This window comes from Poecilia reticulata, linkage group LG10, assembly GCF_000633615.1.
Source record: "Poecilia reticulata strain Guanapo linkage group LG10, Guppy_female_1.0+MT, whole genome shotgun sequence".
NCBI lineage: Eukaryota > Metazoa > Chordata > Actinopteri > Cyprinodontiformes > Poeciliidae > Poecilia > Poecilia reticulata.
Genome location: NC_024340.1, coordinates 13,133,784 through 13,160,190, shown reverse-complemented (window position 1 = coordinate 13,160,190; position 26,407 = coordinate 13,133,784). Strand labels below are relative to the sequence as shown.

General features: G+C 38.2%; 2 protein-coding genes across 6 annotated transcripts; one reads left to right on the top strand and one right to left on the bottom strand.

Annotated features, from left to right (window-relative positions):
- The first annotated feature begins 431 nt into the window (after nucleotides 1-431).
- elp1 (elongator acetyltransferase complex subunit 1) lies at nucleotides 432-14,024 on the top strand. Of its 2 annotated transcripts, XM_008420865.2 has the most exons (36): nucleotides 432-534; nucleotides 1,394-1,559; nucleotides 1,651-1,803; nucleotides 1,898-1,979; nucleotides 2,871-2,951; nucleotides 3,155-3,240; nucleotides 3,336-3,526; nucleotides 3,643-3,766; nucleotides 3,881-3,974; nucleotides 5,022-5,252; nucleotides 5,333-5,503; nucleotides 5,701-5,779; nucleotides 5,881-6,036; nucleotides 6,133-6,239; nucleotides 6,461-6,564; nucleotides 7,122-7,175; nucleotides 7,263-7,368; nucleotides 7,478-7,593; nucleotides 7,689-7,762; nucleotides 8,043-8,121; nucleotides 8,457-8,536; nucleotides 8,625-8,762; nucleotides 9,000-9,085; nucleotides 9,191-9,339; nucleotides 9,612-9,735; nucleotides 9,833-9,930; nucleotides 10,038-10,239; nucleotides 10,891-10,952; nucleotides 11,373-11,435; nucleotides 11,529-11,589; nucleotides 11,680-11,793; nucleotides 11,880-11,979; nucleotides 12,064-12,191; nucleotides 12,677-12,828; nucleotides 13,293-13,371; nucleotides 13,864-14,024. In XM_008420865.2, exons 2-36 carry the CDS (start codon nucleotides 1,410-1,412, stop codon nucleotides 13,929-13,931), a joined length of 3,942 nt encoding a protein of 1,313 aa, XP_008419087.1. In that variant the 5' UTR covers nucleotides 432-534; nucleotides 1,394-1,409; the 3' UTR covers nucleotides 13,932-14,024. The 2 variants fall into 2 exon arrangements, with proteins under 2 accessions (XP_008419087.1, XP_008419088.1); XM_008420866.2 differs by lacking the exon at nucleotides 12,677-12,828 and having other exon boundaries at nucleotides 13,864-14,021.
- Nucleotides 14,025-14,120: 96 nt separating this feature from the next.
- LOC103471686 (probable carboxypeptidase X1) lies at nucleotides 14,121-25,618 on the bottom strand. 4 transcript variants are annotated; one of them, XM_017307266.1, is made up of 16 exons: nucleotides 25,464-25,618; nucleotides 25,090-25,290; nucleotides 24,160-24,318; nucleotides 20,901-21,010; nucleotides 20,687-20,826; nucleotides 20,022-20,106; nucleotides 19,778-19,937; nucleotides 19,301-19,392; nucleotides 18,806-18,929; nucleotides 17,969-18,165; nucleotides 17,704-17,883; nucleotides 16,838-17,035; nucleotides 16,666-16,762; nucleotides 16,368-16,507; nucleotides 15,411-15,513; nucleotides 14,121-14,536 (listed from the first exon to the last, which is right to left on the bottom strand). In XM_017307266.1, the coding sequence occupies exons 2-16, from the start codon at nucleotides 25,124-25,126 to the stop codon at nucleotides 14,235-14,237; spliced, it is 2,124 nt and encodes a 707-aa protein (XP_017162755.1). In that variant the 5' UTR covers nucleotides 25,127-25,290; nucleotides 25,464-25,618; the 3' UTR covers nucleotides 14,121-14,234. The 4 variants fall into 4 exon arrangements, with proteins under 4 accessions (XP_017162755.1, XP_017162756.1, XP_008419085.1 ...); XM_017307267.1 differs by having other exon boundaries at nucleotides 25,090-25,254; XM_008420863.2 differs by lacking the exon at nucleotides 25,464-25,618 and having other exon boundaries at nucleotides 25,090-25,453.
- Nucleotides 25,619-26,407: the final 789 nt, after the last annotated feature.

The window sequence follows — 26,407 nt, the reverse complement described above, 5'->3', positions numbered from 1 at the left end:
AATAAATTTTGATTCAGTTAATCAAAAAAAACAACAAAACACTGCAGCATTGTGTTTTCTACGTCTCATTTATTTTAAGTCTTCTCTTAAATAAGTCTAATCTTGCTTGAGAATAAACCCATAGTTAGACTAGAGAGACCAGTAACAAATAGAAGTCGTATTTGTCAAAAAAAAAAAAAACATGAGCAAATTAAAGATGATTTTTTTAAATGATCATTTGAGTCTGTTTAAACAGAGATTTTCTTATTTTCTTCTTATTTTCTCAGCTGATGAGAATCTTGAATGATTGTAAAATCAAAGCTGTGTTTTAGTAAAAAGATTAAATTGCTATTCGAAACAATATTACAGAATATTATTTGTCCTGCCCCTCTCTGTGATGTAGTTTTACTCCAAGTCATTAGAGGGCGACATCACTGAAGCGTCATCAGAATCAGCCAGGGGTGAAAGGGGAAGAGTTGGACAGAACCACATGTATGTTGTTGTGTTGTTGGCTGGATACTCGGGAACTTCGTTCCCCCAAGTTACATCATTTTGGTGAGATGTACACTTGTATTTCCATTTATTAAAATGCTAAAGATGCTAGTTTTTATTCGGCTAGGTTAAATTTTGCATCCAATCCTCAAGCTAACACACCAAGTTCCATTTTCGGACACAAAGTATTTTGCTTGTAAACGGAGTCGTGTCTTGACCCTAATAAATCTTTGACATATTCGTTAGCTTGCTATTTAATAATTGTGTTTATTTTATTATCAGTGGCTTATGAAAAACCCGTTGACAAAGCTCGCAGAGGTGTTCATTTGAAACTGCTGAGCGCTAAGCTGCTACAGGACTTTGAGACAGAAATAAACTTTCCTCTTTTTGATTGTAGCAAATGTTTTTGTGGCTTGATTTTATAAGATTTCAGAGACTTTAATTGAAAAAAGATTCAACATTTTCTGTGTTGTTACTGTACTGAGCTGTACTCTGTAACTTATATACTAGAAATTAACTTCTAGTCTTTAATCTGACTCTGATTGTAACCTTTATTATACAGTTGATAAAATCTGATTTAATACGTTTAAACAGATTGTTAGATCTGTTTTTTAGCTAACTAATTAACTGATTCTCATCATTTCAAACACTTTATTTACGTTAAACAGATTGATGGAGAGATTTCAGAGCTTTTATTATTTCCAGATAAAACCTAATGAGATTCAATAATAATGTTTCCCAGATAGTTTTATTCGTATCTAGTGGTTCTTGTAGGAAGAATATGAAGAGCTTCTTTATCATAACTTTTGTTCATTTTTGTCATGTGCAACATATGAAATTATAAACTAATTGAAGAAAATGGGTTCACCAGATGTTTGGATTGATGGTGTGATCAGATAAAAGTAGGTTTTTCCTGTTTCAGGTTGCCTTGAGGTAAAATGAGGAATCTGAAGCTGCTGAAGAGCCTTCGTAGCTCAGAGCTGCAGGGTCCTGGTTCTCCTCAGTGTTTCTCTGTGAGGTCCGACACCGGCTCTCTCCTCATCGCCTCTCAGTTCTCAGTCACAGAGTACGACCCACACACAGGCGAGGTGCGGTACTCCTAATTTCTGTATATTTTAAGATGGCAGAATCTCTTTGATCAGATTGATTACTTTCCTCCCTATTTTTCTTTTTCTTTAGGTTGTCAGAGAAACATCGTTAACAGCTGACGGTTACCTGCCAGAGGATGGCAGTGGAGTGGTGGTGGGACTGCAGGACCTCGCTGAGCTTCAGTCTGCATGTTTGGCCACGGCAGGCGGAGACGTCGTTCTCTTCAACCTCAACACCAGCCTGGTGTGTTTTGTTTTCCATCTATCTATTTCAGACACTACTTAATGTGATTTAGGGTTATGATTAAAAGCAGATTAAACAGCAGTATGTTCCACAGTTGGAGTGTGTTGGGAGTGTGGACAGCGGTCTTACGTCTATGAGCTGGAGTCCTGATGAAGAACTCGTCATTCTTACAACTGGTCAGTATATTACAGATATGTCACATGTAAATAACACACAAATTAATGCGTAGAATGATTAAAAGCTATGAAGGGACTTGAATATTTGAAATATGATGGCAATTTACTTCCTTTTTAATCTTTATGGTTTTTGTTTCTTTTTTCTTGTCTGGATTTAATTGTTTATTTTGTGTGTTCTGTTATTTTTTCTTATTCTAAAGCTATGAAGAGTGGAAATGGTTTATTTGCAACAAATATAAAAGTAGGCCCAAAAACTGATTCAGTCTGCAGCTTTTTGATTTATACAACACATGAATTATTTTTACTTGACTTTTGTAATGTCTTTGATTTGTAGTTGGAGTGTTGATTGACTATAACAACTGTTATGTGTGTGTCTGACTGTTTTAAATTAAATAAACTAAAACTAAATCTTTGAAAAAATCAGTTTCCGCACAGTCTGGAAAACGCTACGATTCAGGTTGTACCACACATCCTTAAAAAAATCCTTAAATTAATGTATCTAAAATATACTAAATTCATTTTAAAACATTTAAGTTGGGTCTAAATATGCTTATCACAGATCTTACAAGTGAATCTTGTATGAATTTTTTCTTCTTGTTGGGCTTCTCTGTCAAGTAAAAGTTTAAGTTGCACACAGGCGTCTTCAGAACCAATGTCAGCTTTAAATCAAGCTGGCATTTAAAGGTCTTAAAAAATCTTACATTTTACCTACAAATATCTTGCAAAGGACTGGAAAACTTGAAAGTTTGCATAAATTGAGAAAAATTGTTGTAATATTAGATTCCATTGCTTATATCTAAAAGATCCATACTCACACAGAAATACTTATCACTGCTTTGAATAAATAAATAAACAAACAAACTAACTAACAAACAACTGTTTTGTCCACAGGACAGGAAACGATCATCATGATGACCAAAGATTTTGAGCCGGTCACTGAGGTTGGAATCCACCAAGATGATTTTGGTGAAGGTATGCCAGCTTCAGATTAACTTCTCTCTCAGTGTTCAGAGATTAAGTCTGCTAAAAAAAATCTGCCTGGATTTAAGTTGGTCTCATTTATCATTAGTGTGCATGACTTGTTTTATTTTTTTAGTGATGACTTGTTTTGTGTGTTATGTTTGATTTGAACATTTCTCATTGAAAACTGTAAATCTACATGGTTTGTTTTATAGGGAAGTTTATCACAGTAGGTTGGGGGAAGAAGGAGACTCAGTTTCATGGATCTGAGGGAAAACATGCAGCACAGAAGAAGATTCAGGTTGTTGATGATTCACTCAAACTTCAGACCTGCTTTAAAGATGAGATTTGATTGAACTAATGTTACGTCTGTCCCGTTTACATGTTTCATTGCAGGATGTGCAGCCAGCCGTGGCCTGGGACGACCGCAGACCCAGAGTCACGTGGCGGGGCGATGGTCAGCTGTTTGCCGTCAGCGCCATCTGTCCCCAGACTGGAGCGAGGAAGGTCCGAGTCTGGAACAGAGAGGGCGTCCTGCAGGCCACCAGCGAGCCCATCAACGGCCTGGAGCAGGCACTGTGCTGGAAGTGAGAACTCCTTAAAATACACAATATAAAGTTGTGGAAAGATAAAAAAAAAATTATTTCTTCTCCATTAATGTCAGAGCTGCACATCAGTTTTACAGCTTCATGTGTCGTTTCAGACCTTCTGGTAGCCTGATTGCCAGCTCTCAGCGACATCCCAACAAACACAGTGTTGTGTTCATGGAGAAGAACGGACTGCTTCACGGAGACTTCACACTACCGTTCAGCAAAGACCAAGCCAAGGCATGTTTAAACTTCAGTTATTTGCTTCTGATTAAGTACATTAATACATTCTGATTAATAAATATTTGAGCTGACAACATTGTTAGATCATTGTTATAATGTGTGTGTCTTCAGGTGAAGGAGCTGGTGTGGAACAGTGACTCCACTGTTTTGGCTGTTTGGTTGGAAGACTTGACTGCTGGAGAGAATGGAAAAGTCAAGAGTTACAGTAAGCACAGCACAGACATAATAAAAATATATATATTTTGAATAATAGCATATATCTCTAAATGTAGTTTTGAGAGAGAAGGGATTAACAGATAAAGTTTGATTGACTTCAGCCAAGCTGAGAAAAGGATTTTAGATTGAAATCTTTCCATTGAGCAGAGAAAACAGGAACTACTGCTCTCTGTAATGTCACTGCTGTCCCAGATTTTTGTCTTTTGTACATGTCTGTCTTCACTGTGATATATTTTTTTCTAGTCTTCCCCTGAGTGATACCTTTGCAATTAGTGCTTTGTGACATTTCTGCAAACTATGGCTTTAAGGGCTGAAATGATTAATTCTGCAGAATCGATTATTGGAATAATCGTAACTAATTTAGTAATGAACTAATTGTTAACTAGAGTATACAAACTGAAAGAGTTCATTTGCTCAAAGAACAACACACAGAGCAGTAATTACATCAAAATTGTACAAAAGTATACACATTTTGCATTTGAGATAGAAAAAAACAACTTTTGTCTGTAAATCTGTTTGATCTTGTAGCTTCACCTGGTTCAAATTCAGTTAAACAAATCCCCTATTGTCACCTTTTAATATCCAGTTATTAATCAGATAATGCAAAGATTAATCATTCTGCAGATGATCAAGCATTCACTAAAGGAACGCTCTTATTACATTTTAGGCAATAAAATGTTTATTTTCTTATTTAAAAATGAATTGAATTCTTTGTTTATTTGCATATTTCTAATATTGTCTAAAAAAATACTTAAGCAATTGAATGAAAAATCTACACAGCCCCAAATTGGGACACTGAGCAGTTTTTTTATTTTTATTTTATTAATTGACCAAATAATTGATGACTAAAAACTAATAGTTGCAGCCCTAATGGCTTTAGTTGAAATATAAGGTCAGGTGAACTTTATAATAGGTTACTTAGGGTTATTATGATTGAACATTAGGAGGCTGACAAAGTTTGAATCAACTAATTATTATTTTAAGCTGGTGTGAACTTAACGTCTCTTATATTCCTCTCTGTTTCTTCTTGCTGCAGTCCAGCTGTGGACGGTGGGAAACTACCACTGGTACCTGAAGCAGAGCCTGGACTTCGACGGAGACCCTCAGAAAGCTCCTGTCTGCTTCTGCTGGGACCCAGAGCGCCCCCTACGCCTCCACGTTGTGACCCACAGCTGGACGAGCATCGCCTACGACTGGGGCTGGACAATGGAGCGAAGCCCTGGACTGGACGTGACTGATGACGCCAGCGTGGCGGTGATCGATGGAGGTGAAAACAAAAAAAAAGGATTTTATTTTTTACCTTGTTGATTCTATAACATGATTTTAATGTTCTATTAATGTTTTCAGAAAAAGTCCTGGTGACGACCTTCAGGCAGAGTGTGGTTCCTCCTCCCATGTGTTCGTTCGAGCTCCAGCTGAAGTCACCAATCAACCAGGTGGCTTTCCTCTGTCAGACTGAACGCACCAATCAGATTGCTGTTTTCACCTCCAATGGACAGATCTCGGTGTTCGGAAAACGTAAGTTGTAAAACTCTGGACTACTTTACAGCTTTTATATCATATTCAGTGTTTCATAGTGGCTCTCTAATGAATTATGCAGTTTATGAAAATGATCTAGCCATGCCTATCTGCTGCAGCAGGCATTTCTGTAGAACTGCCAGGCTCAGGCATGGAAAATTGTTTTATATAAACGTCACGTTTTTATGTAAATCCAGTTTCAAAGGAAGATTTGGACAAAACTGCAGATGGGTTCAGCATTTTGTCCCATCCTCTTGTCCTCCAGAAATCCTTCAGGTAATTAAAGAAACCCGGTTGTTCCGACACATGTCTGCTCCTCATTCTTTCTTGTAAAAAAAGAAGTCACCTCTCTTGTTTTGACTTGACATGTTCTTCAGATTGACGGCTCCTCAGGACGATCCCCTCGCCCTGCGGCAGCTGCTGTGGCTGCAGGAGGAGCTGTTTTTTGTCGTCTCTTCTGGTGTTGTGCCCAACACCTCCACCCTGTTGATGCTTCATCCTGCGCAGGACGCCTCTGACACACTGGCTGTTCGGTCTGCAGACTTTGGATCATCCTTCAACACTGTTTTAAAATATTCAGAATGAATTTTCAAATAGTTTTTCCTTTTCATCCTGGTTTTCATCGTCAGATCTCAGGTGGAAGCTGAAGGTGTTGTGATCAGTTCGGTTCACTGCTCTCAGACTGGGACGGTGGCTCTGCAGCTGGAGGACGGACAAATAAGGAAACTCCTCTGGGGTGAGAAAACAAAACATAATCTGCTGCTTCTGATTTTTATGCTTCTATTGCACTGATACTTATAGCTTTTGGAGAAACTACATCTGCAACTTGTGTTTTCTTATCTATTCATTACTGTGGATTTTTATGAGATGCACTGAAACTTGTATGAAGGCAGATATGCTTGGAGGCACATAAAATGTATTTTCTGTAGAATATTTTCTTTTGTATTTTGTTTTCAGATTGTCCTGAGATGTCAGTGGAAGACTGGCGCGACTCCAGCGGCTGCAGCATCAACTTTCCTGTTTCCTGCATCCAAACAGCTTTATGCTGCATCAGTGGAACGGTGCAAACATAACTACACAACACAGGCTGCTTTACGTTTTTTTATATTCACTTAGCGTTTATTAATATTTATCAATGATTGCATCCTTTGCAAGAATAAGTTAGAGTATTTCTAATAAAACCTGGAAAATATTTCAAGTTTTTGATATGTATGGAAAAATAAAATGGAAAATATTTTTAGACTTTAAAAAAAAAAAATTCCTCATCCTATTTTATAAAAGTTGCATTTGTTCTTCAAAACAAATACTTATTACTATTACTAATTACTATTTACTAATGCAAAACCTACATTTTATTGTTATATTTCTATTTAAAACAGTTGGATATTGAAAGACCCAAAGTTATAAAGACCCATTGTGGAGGATTCAGAGAGCCGCAGGTTGCAGACCCCTGATATTCTCTTCCTCGTCTATAATCACAATCTGAATAGTTTAGAAACATAAACACCATACATTCACTGTAATGTCTTTGAAAACCTGGCTGGAACTGTGAGAAATTTGAAAGGTTTTGAACTGAATACTGTGCTGGTCTTAATGTTTCTTTGCTTGATGTTTGCAGGAATACCTGCTTGGCCTCACAGACAGATCCCACCTGTATGCTGGAGACACAGAGGTGCAAAGTCGACGTGGTTTATTTGTGTTCAGTTACCGTTTTTCTTTTTTAGCATTAACATTTTTATAAAACCTTCTTTGTCCTCAGCTTGCGTCCAACGTTAGCTCCTTTGCCGTTTGTGACGACTTCCTGCTCATCACCACTCACTCTCACACCTGCCGCTGCCTCCAGCTGAGCACACTCACCCTCAAAGGTGCGGCAGAAACAAATAAAATGCTCGGAGGCACCAGAAGTGGTTGTCATCCTGTACATGGTGAATTTTTTTCCTCATGAAATCAAAAGTAAAAATCGTCTTACTGCAGGTCTGCAGGCAGCTTTGTCCTCTGATGGAGGTCAAAACGATGAGACGCTTCGGCGAGTGGAGCGAGGCTCCAGGATCGTGACTGTGGTCCCTCAGGACACCAGAGTGATTCTGCAGGTCAGCTCAGTTTATGTTTACAGAAAATTACAGAGAATTTCCTCTAATAAAAAAAACTTTTAAAAATGTGATTCATGAGTTTATTGTGTTTTCAGATGCCTCGGGGAAATCTGGAGACCATTCATCACAGAGCGCTGGTTCTGGCTCAGTTAAGGACGTGGTTAGATGGGTGAGTTTAATATCCTTCCAGTTGCATTTAAATTTGTTACATATTGCTTAACTGAATATTTTTGTAGACTGAAAGATTTCCACTCAAGGAACATTTTCCAGGATTAAGGATAGTTTTCTGCAACCACACTTTTCATCCCTTGTTTTGCTTTCACTGCATGCTTAAAAACTAATAACATTATTATAATGTTGATTGTCACAGCAGGTACTCCCGTTCATCATCATTTAATTTTCAAAGGTGACTTTTTTTTTTTATTAATCTAGCTGTTGTTTTTTCACAGCTTGAGATTCAGAGAGGCATTTGAGTGTATGAGGAAGTTAAGGATCAACCTAAACCTCATTTATGACCACAATCCAAAGGTACGTATAGATTTTATAGAGAAGAGTCTCTAAAAATACTAGGGAAACAAAAGTTAGGTATATTTTGTGGAACATCATGAATTACATGAGGAGTTAAAAGCTTTCTTAGGTGATTTTAATGGGATTTTCCAGCTTCAGGACAAAGATCTTTCAGTGGTTTCTGGTTTATAACAGTTTTACCCTGAACATCAATACATAGACACAAAAATTAAATGGTTTAAGTTTGCTGCCAGCTTTTTGTCATAATGGGGCATAAGCTAAGAAGAAAATTAAAAGACGTATATTTTTAAAACTATTTACAACATGTCCTACTTTTTTGATTGTTTCTTCTCCAGGTTTTTTTGGAAAACGTCGAAACCTTCATTACACAACTCGACTCCATTAACCACATTAACCTCTTCCTCACTGAGCTCAAGTAAGATGTTTATAAAGAGAAGCTTGTCACTTTGAGGGAAAATCTTCTCCTTTATGACAGAGATATTTTTCTTTCCTGTTGTGCACAGAGAAGAAGATACGACCTGCACCATGTACCCCCGGCCAGAGAGCAGCCCGCTGCAGAGCCGGGCCGCGTCAGGCCAGAAAAAGGTCGACGTTGTTTGTGATGCTTTACGGAAAGCCATGGAGGCAATGGATGCAAACAAGTTAGTGATGTTTCATGTTTTGGCAATTTGTTTATTGTTACTGTTAGGAGAGCAACTGAGCAAATCAGTACGCAAAGTAAAAAATAAAAATTTATTATTAGTTGCTTTTCAACAAGTATGTCAGTATTGTAAAAAATATTTTATACTTTCATGGTTAAAAAAGCAAATATTAAATTAAAGTAATTAGTATGTGTAAAGAAACGCATAAAATGTGTTTCTTTCTTCATGTTCTTAAAGGTTCTGTCTGTCCATATTGACTTCTCACGTGAAGAAGTCCATTCCCGAGCTCGAGATCGCTCTGCAGAAAGTGCATGAGCTGCGAGGTGAGCCGTACTTACTGATGACCTGCAGGATGTGAGTTATGTGTAAATGTGCATTGGTCGTTTTTCAGTTATTTCACTATGAAAAATGCGTTTGTGTGCTTTTAGAAAAACCACCTGAAGCTCCGGGAGCTGTAAGCGCTGAAGAGGCCCTAAAGTACCTCCTCTTCCTCGTCAACGTCAACGATCTGTACGAACACTCACTCGGGACGTACGACTTCGACCTTGTTCTCATGGTGGCTGAAAAATCACAGAAGGTACGAGACGATATTAGTCTTAATACAACTGATAGATGATTCGTGTCCATATTAATCAGAGTTGTGTTTCTAACGTAGTTTATAATTAAGATAACATTGTGTTCATGTGAACCTCGCATAATGGATTCCCTTTAATCTACTTCACCAGAGTAACAAATACAAACGTATTAGTTAACCTAGAATTTTATTTTCTTTTTTTATTTAAAAAAAATGTAAAGGAAAACTTTTTAAGGTTCTTGTATGATAAAGTATTTTCCTCTCAATCCTTTCAGGACCCCAAAGAGTACCTTCCTTTCCTGAACATGCTGAAGAGCCTGGAGCCAAACTACCAACGCTACACCATCGACAAACACCTGAAACGCTACAGGAAGGCTTTGGTGCATCTCAGCAAGTCTGGTCAGGCAGCTTCTGCTGGACAGTCTGATTTAATCTGGAAACATGTTTGGGGGTTATGATGCTTATTTCTTGCCTGGATATTGATTGTTTTACTCAGGAGAGGAACATTTCATTGAAGTTCTGCAGCTGGTGAAGGAGCAGAAACTCTTCAGTGAAGCCCTGCGGTTGTACACAGCAGATAGTCCTCAGTACAAGGTGAGCAGTTGTGGATTAAATCCCATCACTAGTTCACATTTCTCAACAGTTTTGAGATCTAACTAGAGCAAGTCAGTCCTGAGTGAGTTGAGTCTTTTTGCCTTCAGCTTGTGAGCTCTGCATATGCTGAGCACCTGGTGGAGCAGCAACAGGCCGAGCAGGCCGGCTTGTTGCTGTGGCGATGCGGCGAGCCAGCCAGGGCGCTGCAGGCTTTCACCAGCTGCTCCAGCTGGAGAAACGCCATCTGTGTGGCACAGCAGATACCGCTACCGCCGGACCAGTTAGCCCTGCTGGCCAGAGACCTGGCAGGTAACCATGACGACATGTGGTCTGACTGATGCCACTCAGAAGCTGGTACACAAATATAGTAAACATGAATTTCATGTGACTTATACTTTTAATTAGTTTGAAGTGTTCTTTTTTTCTGAGCAGAATAATTATACAGCTTGCTTTTGAAAATAAGAACTAGATGCATATTAGAATATTTTAGTTTTTTTTTAATCCAAACAAGGTCAGAATTATACATTCAGACCAAATTATGCTTTTATTTGGTTGCAGAGAAAGTTGTTCTGGCTGAATTATTCTTGAATATTGGAGATATTGTGTTATATTTTCGTAACATTTATTCTTATTTTCCATCAGCACAGATTCTGCACAGAGGACGAGTTTAAGATCTCAGTCACTAAGATTCATGTCAGATCAGTTAGAGAACCATGAAAGTTCTACATCTATCAAATATGTTATTAACTATCAGAGTTTTCATTCATGGCGCTCCTGCATCGTAGAAACTGAGTGAAGAGTGAAGATGGAGTTCTACGTTCAAATTTCTCTTTAAACTAAAAACTATGAAACTTGGACAGTAATCCCAAACTTGCATTCAGACTAGTTTTGTTAAACTTTGAACCACATAAATTTGGCTCCATGAAATTCTGATGAAGTTTTTTCTTCCTTCTGTCACAGAGAAGCTGACCGAGCAGCGGCGGTTCTCAGAAGCTGCTCTGCTTTTGGACCAGTACGCCAAAGTAAGATTTCACTTAATTAAACTAGAAAAATTTGCACTTCCTGTGAAAATGCAATGTGAATGCAGTAGGCTGGATATTTTTAGTGAAAATTACCAAAGCATTTTAGCAGAATTTTTCAGAAATTATGGGATGTTGTATTAATTTCAATGGGGCCAAAAATGGTCACAAAAAGCTGAATATTTCCTAAACCGTATTCGATGTCAATACCAAAAGACATAGCTATAATGTCCCGAATGAGCAAAATATGGTAAAAGTTGACGGGTTGAAATAGCCGCACAAAGTAAGCCAAAGTAGCTAAGTGGTGAAAAGTGAACGGGAAACGGTGGAGGACTCTTCTAACAACGTAAAATAATTTTCAACCAGCAACAGAGGCTGTTTTATGGCCTCATTATAAACATTTTTATTTGTTGTTTCCAACAGGATTGTGAGGAAGCCATCTTGGCTCTAATCACTGGTGCAGTCTGGGAGGAGGCGCTCAGACTGGTCTGTAAACAAACTCATCTTCTTTGTCAAAGTGATTTTTTTTCTTTTTGAGTTGTGTGGCATTAAAATATATATATTCTTTTATTGCTCAAGATTTATGTGCACAACAGACAGGATATCACTGAGACCAACCTGAAACCTGCCCTGTTAGAGGGTAAGATGAAAGACAGAACAGTGATTGTCTCATGTTTATGTGCCATGCAGAGGATAGTTGGAGAAAATGTTTTACTTTTGTTCTCCGCAGCTGTGAACTCTCAAACTGGGTTCTTGGAGGCTCAGGTTGCAACATTTAACCGGCACCGGAGCCGTTTGGCTGTGGTTCGAGAGCAGAAAGAAAAAGCCAGACTGGATATGCTTGGTGAGAAAAAATCCATTTCATTCCATCAAAATGTCTTTAAACATTTGTTTCTAGTTGTGTGTTAAACCATTTATGTTCCTTGTTAGATGAAGAAGGTCCAGACTGCCCTGATGCTGAGCTTTACTCTGAAGCTAGCAGTGTGTTGACCGCGTCTAAATACTCCCAGAGTAACTCCCGGATCTCCTCGTAAGGGGCACACACCTAAAAAAACATTAAGTTAATATAATATTGTTATTATTTTTGGTTTCAGTGTTTGGATTTCTCTTGCAGAAGGTCGTCAAAGAACCGCCGGAAAGCAGAGAGGAAGAAGCTGAGTCTGAAGGAAGGAAGCCCAATGGAGGACAGAGCTTTAATGCACGCCCTGAGTGAAATCATCACCACTGTAGACAAGATGAGAGGTACAAACAAGTCTTTTTATTTTACCTGTTGTCCACAAACTTGGTGCAGATTTTTGTGTCCAATACAAAACCAAGATCCTTAATGCTGGCTGAAAGCATTTGAACTGATCAGGCTTTTTAAGTCAGGATTAAAAATAACTTTTTGTTTCAATTAAATGTCATACATATTTCTAATTTAAAGAAATTATCCTGCAGGTTTCTCGTTAATTAATCTCATTCATTAATCTAGCAACGTATGCAGAGATTAAATGCATTAAAACATTAATCCCAATTTCAATGAAATTCAAACTAGTTTGATGCTTTTCCAGACCAAAACAAAAAGTGTGAATCTTCCATTTTGATGCATTTTATAAATGAGGAAGAAAACAAATGTTTCATATTAGTGGCTTGGGGAAAAATTGGATGAGTTTGGTCACAAACCAGTCTGCATTGGACATGCTGCAGTAAATAAAGCAGTAAGGAGTTCTGGTGAATCTCCTCCGCAGAGGAGATCCACGGCCTCCTTAAGGCCTTGGTGCTGTTCCAGTTCGATAAACAGGCCGGGAAGCTGCAGCTGGCCTACGAAGAAGCCCTGCACACGATGGAGGGAGCCGTTCCTGAGGTGTGGCCTGAAGGCCTGCTGAGCAGCAACGCTCCGGTAAACATAACACCCGCTTCAAAATGCTTCACTCATAATATGTTTTTTTTATATTTCCGTTAAGACACCAAAAATCTAAAGTTTATTAAAGGTTTTATCTAAATGACTGGATTCAGGATCCTAAATAATTTGGCTACAAAAGCAACAAAGATGGTACATTCTTCATCGCATCTGTTTTTCCCATTTTTTCCATTTGCATCCATGTCTACTAATTCTATTAATCATGTATTAACTTTCTGCTGTGATGCCTGAATTTCCACACTGTGGGATAATAAAGGATATTTCTATTCTATTTCAGTTCTTATTTCTGATCAAAGGTAAAACATAAAAGCAGTTGAAACTGCTAAAATGTGTTGTTGATTGAGTGAACTATAATCAATATTAATGAGAAATAAGAAGGCAGAACTGTTTGCACAATTTTTCTAAACAGAAATTTTGCTTTTTAAAATGTTTTACCTTGAAAGGTAACGGGTCCAAACTCCACAGCCAACAGCATCATGGCTTCTTTCCAGCAGCAGCAGAAACCTGCAGCATCACAACCAGGTCGGTACAGTTTGTGGCGTTAAGATTTGAGTTTTTTATTTGTTATCTCCATCTCTTAACCCCTGTTACCTTCAAAGTAATGCTTAAACCCCATTTCATATTTTATTTTTGTATTTGTTTAAGAATAGCATGGCCTGGAGTTTAAATTTTATTACATTTTAATGACGGCCTTTTATTTCTGGTTTGTTACATCAGAACAGTTATTGATTTTAACTGATCTAAGTTTGTGCAAATTCTAAAAAAAACAAAAAGTTTTTTTTACCTCTACTGAATTGGAAAAAACCTCTAGCCCTGTAAACCAGGTGAATATTTTTAACTCAAATGTCTTGTGAAAAACTGCCAGAATATTCTCTAAGCAAAGTCTTGAAATATGTAGATATTGTTGACATATAAACAGGTCTTTGCTATGTGAGCAAACATTTAGAAACTGTTTATTTTTTTAGAGATTTGTGCCAGATCTGCAGATTGGAGAATGTATTTTTTCTTTTGCAGATCCTGAGATCCCAACAGCACCAAGGATGAGAAACGGTGTCAAGTGGAAGCTCATTGTTCTTAAATAAACAAAACATGTAGTATTGTTTGATTTTGTTTTTTTTTTAAACTGTAAAGTACAATTTCAGTTGTATAATAAAGATTCATTTAGCATCTTCTGATACTGAATCAAGTTCCTTTTTTTACATAAATAAAACAAATATCAGCGATTTATCTCCATTTCTAGAGTTATATAGTGCTGCTCCACAGCTGATCATTAAAAAAAGTAGATTGTTGCTCACCTGCTCTGCCCTGATAAATATATTTTAAAAAATAAAATCTAATGCTAAATCCAGTGAGTTTTGGTGTCTGAACCAAGCCCTGCTTTGCTCTCAGACCCGTTTTGCTCGTTTGGCCGCAGCACGCCGCTGGTTGATGGCCTTGGTGGTGACGCGGAGTTTCCTCATTCGTTGCTGCCGCAGCAAGAGCTGCAGGTCCTTGGGAAGTTTCCCCCCCTTTGCCAGAATGTCCTTTGCTTTCCGTCTGGGTGTCTTGGTGAGGTTGAAGTCGCAGATTGTGGGGAAGTGGTCGTACATGACGTAACATGTACGGGAGGAAGGGAAGTAGCCTTCAGCGCTGACTGTCAGGCGGTACTCGCCTGGATTCAGCAGGCGCCAGAAGTCGCCATCAGCCACTGCAGCAGGGAAGACCAGGCACAAAGCTCAGCATGATAAAAGCAAATGATAAAAAAACACTGCTGCAAGAGAAAAATATTATTTAAGACTGACTCACTTCATTAGAAAAACACAACATTTTACTAAGTATTTTTATCTAGTTTCTAGTCCAAATATCTGAAAGCACTTGAAATAAGACAAAACTAACAAGTAACATTTCAGCAGAATAGCTTGTTTTAAGTCAACAATTCCTTAATATTGATGAAAAAGTACTTGTTGCCCTGACAGATTATCTCATAACATGGGAAAATGTCTAGTTATAAAGTAAATAATGTCAGTAGAGCTAGTACTTCAGATTTATCCAATTAATGAAGGTAGAAGATGAACATAAAGGACATAAATGCCCACATTCTGCTTTTGGTCAAATACACTAATTGTAACGCAATTCTGAAAATAAAGAAGTTGCAACAAAACACAAAAAAGACGATAAGAAAAGAGGCCGGGAGGAGGCCTCGGGGAAGACCCAGGACACGCTGGAGGGACTATGTTTCTCGGCTGGCCTGGGAACACCTTGGGATTCCTCCGGAGGAGCTGGAAGAAGTGGCTGAGGAGAGGGAAGTCTGGGCCTCCCTTCTGAAGCTGCTGCCCCCGCGACCCGACCCCGGATAAGCGGAAGAAAATGGATGGATGGATGGATGGAAGAAAAGAATGTGATTTTGTTGAACAAAAGTTAGAACCCAGTGATCTGGGTCTGAAGTAGAGAGATCGTATCAAGATGAAAGGTCAAAGGTTCCTGTCTCTCTAATGCTCCAGTCATGTTAACGTCATTAATGACAGCAGGACTACCAGCTGTTCTAACTCTAGAGGGCGCTGCGTATAAAAAATAAATTGCACCTGATCTGATGTGATGATCGATGTCCTCGACTTTGATGATGGCGTCTGCTATTCCCACCCCGGTGTCTTTGTCCCGGATCACACCCTTAATCCCACGATGGATCTGAACATTCAAATGAGAAATGTATGCAGGCTGAAGTCCTAAAGCATTAAACTGTTACAGATTATATTTTATAATGTAAAATCAAAATACAAATCCCAAAAAGCAAACCAGGTCAGATCATTCTAGGTCAAGTCAAAACTTGCTGCCTTCAGTTTGACTTGAAAGAAGAAAATCTTGATTTTTGTGAAGAAAAGTGGATTCTTATCACTATTCTTTAAAAAAGAGTTATATTAGTGCCTTTTTTATGTGTCCATCACAACTATTAAATCCATTTCATTAACTTTTTATTCTGAGTTTGTATTTGTTGCACCAGATACACATTAGTTAGAACCGATTGTTATGTGTCCCATCAGCATGACCTGGTTTTACTGAGCAGACTCATGAGGAAATTATGACTCATCAGATGGATTATATATAACTTCAGACAGTTTTTCTTCCCTTTAATAAGAAATAGCTTCTGTTTTCCTGAGACCTTAAGGTTTAGTCTGTAAAAACAGATTTTAGTCCCAAAAGTCTCTTTATTAACAGCCTTTGGAAGCTGCTTCTCTTCTTCAAATGACTGCTGTTTTTTTTTTTTTGAGAAATTATCTTAATCAACTTAACAGACTAATTAACTGTTAGTCTGTTGATTAGTAGGGAACGAGGAGTAGGGCACCTCGTTCCCTACTAAGTTGCCTAATCAACTTAGTAGTTGATTAAGCAAGATGTAGAGAGACATTTGATTATGGGACACCACAACTACAGCTCAGTCATATGTTTGTTAGTGACATGTGAGTAAATATGTTAAGAGGACCCAGGTATGGAGGCAAAAATGATAATTAAAAAAATGCCCCCTGAAAGTGATGCTTTCTGACCTGCTCCATGTAAACCAGCAGAGACTCTCTGTTGTTCTCCCACTCGATGGGAAGTTCGCTGGCGTGAGGAAACTTATCGCAGGACAACTCCACTGTCACCTCGAAGCAGTTGGTGTGCAGGTAGCTGAAATCATTCATGCCTGCAAGAACAGAAAACATCATGTGCAAGTGTCAGAACAAGTAATGCACTCATTCAGTGTTGGCTGTAAAGAGATATGTTGACAGGGACTTAGAATTATTGTCAAAATTATTGTTGCATTATATTAAATTGTATATCCAACGAAACATGGGCTCTTACTTCCAGGTACGTTGTGCCAGTCGGCCCCATTGATGATGTTGTTGTATCTGAGGAAGTCCTTGTTGTGGCACGGCCTTCGGTCTGGGTTGGACATCACCTGGTTGGATCAGACAACAAACTTTCCTCAGTCACTTCCCTGAGGAGGAAGTTCGAGCAGGGAAAAGTGAGAGACCTGATTAGTGCTGGCGTACGCTGCAGCCAGCCAGCGGAAGAAGCTCTCATCAGGGGTGGGTGTGTGTTCGCGCGGCGCCCAGTCCCGGGTCATGTCGTACGGGTAGGTGACGACCAGCTCTCCTCCATGGAGGTTTGCACCCAGAGCAAACGGGATGTTCTGCATCCAGCTGATGACAGCTCGAGTTTCAGGTGCAACCTATTAAAAATATATATATGTCATTCATGCAACTGCTAGTACTGCTGCATTGCAGCAAGACATTCCTGAGTTCAAATGCCTTTCTTCAATGGTGTACCAAGGACATTGTTGATTGAAAAAGCAAAAAAGAAGTAAATTACAGCCAAAATTTATCAGAAATTTTCTAAAACGTGGACATTTCTGAATTTGAAAAGTAAAAATTTTGCTACAAAGAAAACTCAAAAATTTTGAGATTAACCTCAGAAATAAAAATTGGAGAATTTAATTTTTTCTAGCAAATTTTCTGAGATTAATATAAAAATGTCCTTGTTTTTTCTAGAAATTACTCTAGAAATTTGTGAGTTTTTTGTCAGAAATATCCTCTTGTACTTTTGTTTTTTTAAATCTACAATCTAAAGGATGTGAAGAAAAACTTTTGTCAAATGGTATGAAAGGAGTTTGACGGGTCAATGCTAAAACACAGCAGATTTATAGAAATGCTTTACCTCAACAAGTTCTGAAGAAAGTTCCAAAGTTTTACATTTAACCCAAGAGCATTGGATTAATCTTACGCAGCTAATTTTCACGTAAAATTGAAGTTGATGTGCAAGTTTTGGCGAGTTTGTTCAGGCAAACTGGATGAAGTTTTGTTGATTTTGAAACAAAAAATAGATGTCTGCATTTCTTACAAAAGCCTCCTCAGAGGTGTATTGTTCAGGGATGGGGAAATAGTGGTTGATGAGTTTGGACTGGTCTGTCTCCAGCTCGATGGCGGTCCACATCACTGAGTTGAGATCAGCAAAGTTGTGGTTCATGTCGATGCCTTCGTAGCTGTACCGTCCCAGAGCCCAGCCGGCCAGCTCGGAGCCCTGAGGACGAAAGGAAAAGGATTTGGTTCTGTTTGAAGCTCTTTTTAAGCTCAGAATGGGAACATTAAATCAGGTTTTCTGGCACCTTCTTAAAGGCCATCTCGTATCCGTCTGGGTTCATGGAGGGCAAAAGGTGGATGCGAGTCTCTTTGACCAGATGGACGATCCGCTGGTTTCCTCGTTTGTACTCTTGGCACATGTACTGCATCAGGTTGAGCAGAAGCTCCCGACCCAGCACCTCGTTCCCATGCATCCCTGCAACGTACCGAAACTCTGGTTCTCCTGCAACGAGCATCAAAACACACATGCAAAACGCAGAACAATACTCTTTGCTTTTCCCTTAAGAAGCTGAAATGTGTGGTGATTTTTTTCCCTTATTTTCTGTCTGAGTATTTAATCAGCCTCCCTCAGCTCCACATTGATTGCTTCTCTGACGTGTTTTTTTTCTTCCTTTTGGTGGGAAAATCTCCCCCAACCTAAATGGGCCAAAGAAAACATTTGTACATCTCAGAGCCAACATAGAGGAACTCCAGGCGGAGCAGCTTTAGGTTGTGCTTGACTTGATACATCAGTATATAGCAAATATTTGTCCAGGCAGTAAATTTGTACTTAGCCATGAAGCAAAACAGCTAGCCAGCTAGCTAGCAACGGTATGCTAGCAGCGAGACAGAAAAATCTCGAAAAAAAACAAAGAATTTACAAAATTAAATAGTCCTGCCAAGGCCAAATTTAAGACCAATTTACTTTTTTTTAAATTAATTTAAGACGTTTTAAGAATCTGTGGACACCCTGCTGAGAAAAGATAACTGCATTTTAAATTAAACCAGTTGGACTTTAGTCGACAAAATCTCCAACCAGGTTTGACTGATTCTAGAGAATCTGGACTATATTTTGGAAAAATGTTTGCAACCCACAATCTCACCCAGTTCATGTTTTCCAGGATTGTCTGAGATCTCCATGACGTAAAGCTTCAGATCCTTGTAGCTTTTCCCTATGCTGTAAATACGGGTGATGTTGGGGCATTCGTCATGCACAGACTTCATCAACTGGAAAAGAAAATAATTGTACATTTAACCACATACTGTTTGAGAGAGAGAAAATTTAATTACAAAAGCATGAATGGACCCAACTTTCCTCATGTCATTTTTTTTTGTGTAGATTGCATGAGTTTTGTCATAATTAAGGAGATGTGGATCCAATTTACTCCCAGTTTCAGATTCAGGAAAAGGGTCTTCAAGCAGACACTAAAGTGAAAATGTTAAAGGCTGAACATTTGGCCCTACTTTTCCAAACATACACAAGTTTTCTATAGTACTAAACAATAAGAAAGAACATTGGCAGACAGCAAAGTGGAGTGGACTGAATAATGTTTTTACTGTAAAAATCATTTCTGGACAGAGTTTTGTGTCCCATCTACCTTTCTCATCTCTTTATAGTTGTGGTGCTTGAAGTCCAGTTTGTCTCTGGACTCTGTTGGTTCTGTCTGCCATGCATAGACATTACTGGGATCTGTGGAAAAGGAAAGAAGACAGTTAATGTTTTTCAACCGTTTTAGATTTTGTGAAATCTAAATGAAATAACCTAACTGTGTTAGAGGTTTTATATGGAGTCACCTACAATTAATCAATTATTGAAATAATCGTCAACTTATTCATTTACCAATCAATTATTACCTAATGTAATAATTGATTATTTTGTCCATCAAAATAGACAATATTCTGATGGATCAACATACTGAGCAATAGTTTTTATAAAAATCGTAAATCATTTTGAAATGCACTGAAGTTTGACACAGACATTATTAAAGAGTTAGTACTTTTGAATACTTTAGCATGCTGCTTTACAACCAGACACATAGAAAATAAAATGCTTCCTGCTGCTTCTTTTCTCGTACCAGGAAGTGTGCACCCCAGCACTTCTGCCCTGAGGCATATGTCTCCCTCTGTCCCGTTCTGATACCACGTCTGAGGGTTGATCCGAATGTAGCGTGCCACTGCGGGACGGTCGAACAGGGAGAGGACTGGAGTTTCTGTGTCTTGGTTTCCTTCAAATATCTGCAGCAGAAGGAGGTGTGCTGATACTAAAGGTGCATGTAGAAGGTGGAAAAACTGTTTTCATGAAATCAGATGCTCACTCACAGCCTCTTTGCTCCCGTTCATGCAGGGCTTCCAGAGCAGCGTGTCGTTACTGAACTGAACCTTGTACGTTTGGACCATGTCCCAACTGCATGCAAGTGAAACAAATATGTAAAGAAAAGAAGAGAAAAAAACAAAAGAAAATGTGTGACAGATGCAGAAACTTTGCAAAGAGGCTGAAGTTAAAACATTAATATTTTCATATTTGGAGGTTCCATCCAGGGTTATGAAAATATAAAAAATCCCTTATTGCCACAAGTGGATGGAGTATTCAAAAGTTGTATTGAAGTAAGAATAGCACTACTAAAACATAATTTTATGCAAAGTAAAAGTAAAAAGTAGTTGTGTTAGAAATTACTCAAGTAAGATAAATAAAGTATTTGGCAAAAGTCAGCTCAAGTACTGAGTAATTGATCAAAACATTAATCATTTAATACTTCAAAATTATAAAATCAGATGGACCAAATGATAAAGTTATGTAGAAATTGTGTTATTTTAAATATTTCATATAAATAGCATAGTTTCAAAAAAGCAAAATCAGACAAAGGTAAGGTTTTTCCAAACCAGTTTCTTTCAATATGACATTTTTAATAAAAGCTGCAGGTGTGTGTTTAAGTCCGATGAGTGTTTTGGTTTTAAACAAGCTTGTTGTTCCCACCAGCACTGACCTCCAGATGGAGTTGCGCCCCTGCAGGATGGCCCCGGTAAACCGGGTCAGCTTCTGGGCGTCAACTTCCAGCCACTGGTTCTTGTCTTTGTACCGAGCGCACCAGGCCCCGTCATAGATATCCCCATCGTCTATTCCAGACTGCAGCAGAAGAACAGCAGTAAAATGTTCTTGCCTGCAGGGTTGAATCTGCAGGCAGAAGATGTGACGTGTACCTGGATGTTTAGTCGGCCGCGGTGAGGTCCCAGGCCTCGCCGCTTGTAGGATGAAGCCCTCAGCTGAGCGTCTTTCACCCTCAGTGACTCCAGACCCAGAGGAGGACATTCTGACAGTCAACAGATCTTTATGCATCATTTAAAAATGAAATTTGTTTTCTTAGCTTCTAATTTTGTACAGGCAGTGTTTGGATATGTGGAAAGGCTTTATTAAAATTAAAAGTTGTGTAAGGTATGACTACACTGCAGAAACATAAAATGTTACCAAGTATTTGTTTCTATTGCAAAGATCTTAGTACACTTGAAATAAAACAAAACTGACCAATGTTGCAGTGCTGCCTGATATCCATCACCATTCAGAACACACTGAAAACCCTAAGGTAAAACCTGAATTAAAACTTATATACTTTATATAAATTATATGATCCAAACACTGACACATAGCTATAGAACAACAAACAGCAAATTGCAGAGCGTCAAGGGATTCGCTCTGGAAAGCCGCAATATGCAAGAAGGATGGAAAGAAATTTGCTTAGATGATTAATTAGTAATAGTACAGCAAAAAGTACAGAACGTGCTTCTTTATATTCACAGTTTTATGTTGCATAGTATGAAAGAACAAATAAAGCTCAGCAGAGCTTCATTGACATGCGGCCATCTTTGAATTCACAAACAGAAAGTGTTCAGGTGAGCAGCTAATTTTCATATTCATCCCAAAAATCTCCCAAATCTCCTGTGTCAGACAGACTCAAGAATAAATGCGTCATGACAACTAGAATCTCTCTAAATAAATGTTTTGGGAAATATATCTGTTGAGCTCTTTTAATAAACTCCACATTATTAGGGAGGAAAAAAAGAAAGAAAGCAGAATAATCTCAGATCTGATTTTTATGCCATCCCAGCATCTTTTGCAGTTCCACTGACGCCTCAGACTTAGACAGACTTTTCATTGTCTGCAGTGTTCGACTCAGCTGGAATTGCCTCTTCCTGCCAGAGAGATCCCTTAGCTGCTAAGAAGTGTCAGACTAAAGAGTTGAAACTGTGGAAGTGACTGCTAAAACCCTGCTTCCATTTTGCCCTGTGGTCCTGAGGGATCTCTCCAGCTGCTTGTGACTAAAAATGGCTGTTTGGTGTTGCTGACCTCTGGAGTCCAGCCAAACCGCAAATATCTCCTGAAACCACTGAGGCTGAGCTGGAGAAACTTGGCAGAAAACACAAAAATCCTCAGCTTAAGCAGCTGATTAACTTGATAAATGTAGAAAAATCCAAAATAAATAAGCAATAGTTTATAGTAAAATCTTTTGAATACCTGAAGGGCAGAAAACGTATTCCACTTTTCCTCTAATATTTTTTTTATGCCCCTGCTGCCCCCGCGACCCGACCCCGGATAAGCGGAAGAAAATGGATGGATGGATGGATGGATTTTTTTTATAGTGAAACAAAAAGCACAATTAATTTTCAGCTTCCTAAACAACTGAAACAGATTTAGTCTTTCTCACACCGTAGTTTCACTTTAAGGTCTTTCTTTCATTTATCAACACAAAATACAAAGGTCCTATAAGAAAGGGAAACCAGAACATGTGCATCTAAAAGGTGATGCCAACTTTAGAAATAGAAAAAAAAGCAAAAATCTGACACATGAAAGAGAGAAACATCGTTCAGCTGATTTATCTACTTTGTGCCAAGTTTTTATTCTGATAATCAGCTTTTAAGTTGATGTTTCTGCTAAGATAATACTGGTTAAACTAAACACAGCAGGTTTAGTTTAAACAATTATGTAATCAGCTTACAATATACAGTATGTCTCTCATCAGCTCTGGGGTGAGAGTGAAAGTCACTATTATTGTGTAAAAGACAAATATCATCATATTTCAGAGTCGTTTAGAGCATTAAAGCAGATGATGTTAAATTTACTTTTCTGATAAAAAAGGCCCTTTTCTGTCACGTCTGTTAAAACTTAGCGGCTAAAGTCTGGAAATCTTTCTCTGCAGTGACAAGACTGATTGTTTTAATGACTAAAAATTTATATTTTTATTGGAGATATGCCAAGTGGAAGCCTGGCCGCTTATTGGCGACGTGGAAAAATGATGGAGTAACTCAAGCAGAGTCGACAGTCAGATCACCATGACGACTGTCAAAAGTGTCTAATCCATTCAATTCAGTTACATTTTTTTTAGATACCACCGATTCAAACGTCATCTCAAAAAATTTCACAAGAGAAACACATCAAATTAATCTACAGAAACAATCAAATAAATCAAATCACATTGTTGATTTTTTTCATTAATTCTTTACTTGAACTATTGTAGCAGCATTATTTTTCCCACTGTGTCTGAGCCAAATGGAGGCGAAAACGTTTCACTGCAGACGCCTCCAGATGAGACATTTTTCCACATTCCAGATCTGCATTTTAACCCTCATTAGTATTTTAACCCTCATTAGTATTTTAACCCTCATTAGTAAAGCACAGACTAATTCTGTGGAGAAAGATCCATTATGCACAATAACTCCATGTTTCTAATACAAAGAATTCTGATTTGGAAAAATTGAAGTGTCGGCAGAAATTATAACGTCCATAATGACAGTTTTTTTCTGAAGGGAGTCCTTTGCTACTGTAATGAATTACAAACAGACTGGACTCACCACACTCCCTGTATAGGGTGCCAGTTAGTTAGATCTCCAACCTTTGCACTCAAACAACAGTTCTCCTGACTTTCTTTGTCTTCTTTCTCATTCAAATCTTCACTCTACAAACTGAAACAAAAAATTACTGGAAGTTTTCTTTGTGTACTTCTACTCTGTTTACATTTTTTACTTTGGTTTTGGGGGGTTGTTCTTTTATGCATGACTCAGGTCTTCAGCAATTTTCTGCAGTGTACTCAGCTGCCATTTTTCCTTTCATGCTCCTCATCTGAATGATGAATTGAATGAAGCAGAATATAAATACACAAAGAGATAAGCCTGAACATAGCTGGAAATAAAAGAAAATGATGATATTTGCCCTTAAAGAAATTAGTCATTTCAGAATTTCTTCAACAAAAAGCCCATTTGCTGTTTTTTTCTGTGGATTTGCTGATAATTTTGAGACCAGGTCAGTTTGATGTTTAGAAGATACGTTGTTTTATTACATAAACTATCCATGACTTGATCAATTGACAACAAAGCAAAACCCATTTCAGAAAAGCAGCAAATCGGCATTAAAATTTGGTCCTTGTCTGATTGTCATACTGTATATTTCAGAGCCTTTCTGAATACATACGTGAGGCAGTTTTTGTGGCGGCTGACTGGTGATGTTTGACCTTTTTGATCTCTGGTTTTGGTGTTTTAGTGACCTTTGGCTTCTTAGGAATGACTTTTGGTTTCTTCAGGACATTTTTGAGCTTCTTTGCTACCGTAAGGCTTCTTGTGGATCTTTTTGCTATAAAAAAAGCAAAACACCTTTTAACAAGACTTTATACAAGACCATACACCCTAGAAAGGATACACATGGAATGAGACTAACAAAGATTTTTGAAAGGTCCTGTGTAAATAAAGGATAAACATATGGAGAAGCAGCTGCCCACCATTAAGCATGGCTGATGATCTGTGATGCTGTGGGCCAATTTCTCCTACAAAAGCCTTGTAAACATTGTTAGAGTTCAAGGTAGCATAAAGTATTTGAAATACTTACAGTTTGTATTAAAATATGCTGTGCTCAGTCTGAAAATGGATCATCAGTGGGTTTTGGGAAACATTTGACCAAATCAAAAAATAAACTGTTCAGCAGACACTAGTTTTCTTTGATTTAGATCTCAGACCCCAATGACTGGGAGAAAAAGAGCAAATTTTCCCTGTTTACTTAAACTCAGTCATTAGAAAGACCATCTGGGTTTCATCAGCGTAAAACGTGACCTACCCTCAACACTCGGACACTGATTACAGAAATGCAAAGAAAAAGATCCTTTGCAGCTACTAAAGCTTTAAGTACAAATCAAGGTTGATCAGATTAAAAGCATGCTAAACTTTAGTTACTCTCATGCATTTTCTTCATATTCAGAGCAATAACATTTATTAGAAACAGTGGTACAATGCGTGCATATTTAATATAGACATTTTGCAAAGAAATAAAAAACACGTGGACATTAGCAGTCACTTTAAATTTGAAGACTGATTCAAATGCAATAAAAAAAGTTTTCTGATAAGACCTCACCTAATTTCAGAGGACCTTCATCATCTTCTTTTTCCATTTTCAGGACTTTCCTCACTGGTTTCTGACCTTCCTTCCCAGTCGGGCGCTCTGTAGTGGTTTCAGCTGTTGACTTTCTGTAGCTGGTTGTGAATTCTGTGGTGGGAACCTCTGATGCATTGGAAGTCCCTGCAGAAAAAAGACTCTCTGTGGCAACATCTACACCTGAAACCACAGTAGGTTTGACCGGTAATGTGAAATCTGTCAACTGGCCACAAACAAAGACGAAGAATCCACAAGCTGAAAATATCAGCAGAGAGATGGGAAGAAATGCAGCCATAGTAAGCCTTTCCAATGGAAAGCCCTCACACACTGAAGACTCATTCAACCTCCCTGACCTGGAGCTCTGCCTCTCTGTCAAGCTGCAACCAGTGGGAACTGTTTCCTTTTACACACAAGCTAAAGTTGTGTGCAAAAGATATTAGTTGTAATAAAATTGTTTTCAAGGCAAACAAAGCAATGGGACCAACTTTTTTATTTTCTACCATAGTAAAAAATAAAAATATATATTTCTTTTTGTAGTGAGAAAACACGCGTTATCAGAAAGCAAAGTCTAGACTGGCTAAAAACTAGCATCATGCTCTGCGCTGTCTTTTGTGTTTGTCAACTTAACGGATGCGCGCGCAACTTGACTGCGGAAATACTGGCCTTTAAAACTGTCACTGGTTGCCGTGGTTACCCTCTTTCATCTTGGGTGTTTAAACATTAGCCACCATGTTGCCAGCATCCAACTAATGTGATAAAATAAGTTATGCAACCAAATTCCCTTTAGTGAATGGGATGCGTCTGAGTAAGTGTTGAATGTATGAATAAAGGGCGAGAAAAAAAAAATGGCTCAAACTTCAGTGGGCAGAAGACGTCACATACTTGGAATATTAAATAAGTTTTGTTAATGGTAATATTATCAGCTCCCAATAAGAAAAGATTGCTTCCTGGAGGTGAGGATTCTGTTGAAGTTTTACCTACTTGCTAACATTTGGCCATGATGTCTTTAGTGCACCATTAGGATGTTATGAAGTTTACTGGAAACTACCTGCGCTGTGAACAATCATGGAAACAAGCATCACTTGTTTACCAAAAAAGATAGCAGAAATTCATAAACCCAAATCATTAATGTTTAGATTTTAGTTATGATCAAGCTGACTTTAAAAGATTAAATTTGGAAGAAAAACAGATCATCATGCAACACAGGCTTTTATTTTGAAGCTTTTGCTGAAAAGCCTGAGTTTTCTCTGCAGAGCAGCTGCTTTAAGAATCAGTGGACCCGTTTGTTTAGGGTTTA

Excerpts from the sequence above, each read along its gene's own strand:
- elp1 (XM_008420865.2), top strand. The coding sequence starts at position 1,410 with ATGAGGAATCTGAAGCTGCTGAAGAGCCTTCGTAGCTCAGAGCTGCAG. Across the intron at positions 2,952-3,154 it reads CCAAGATGATTTTGGTGAAG|GGAAGTTTATCACAGTAGGT; the intron begins GTATGCCAGCTT and ends TTTGTTTTATAG. Across the intron at positions 7,763-8,042 it reads TTAAGGACGTGGTTAGATGG|CTTGAGATTCAGAGAGGCAT; the intron begins GTGAGTTTAATA and ends GTTTTTTCACAG.
- LOC103471686 (XM_008420863.2), bottom strand. The coding sequence starts at position 25,405 with ATGGCTGCATTTCTTCCCATCTCTCTGCTGATATTTTCAGCTTGTGGA. Across the intron at positions 18,930-19,300 it reads ACTATAAAGAGATGAGAAAG|TTGATGAAGTCTGTGCATGA; the intron begins GTAGATGGGACA and ends TTTCTTTTCCAG. Across the intron at positions 14,537-15,410 it reads CGATCATCACATCAGATCAG|TGGCTGATGGCGACTTCTGG; the intron begins GTGCAATTTATT and ends TCCCTGCTGCAG.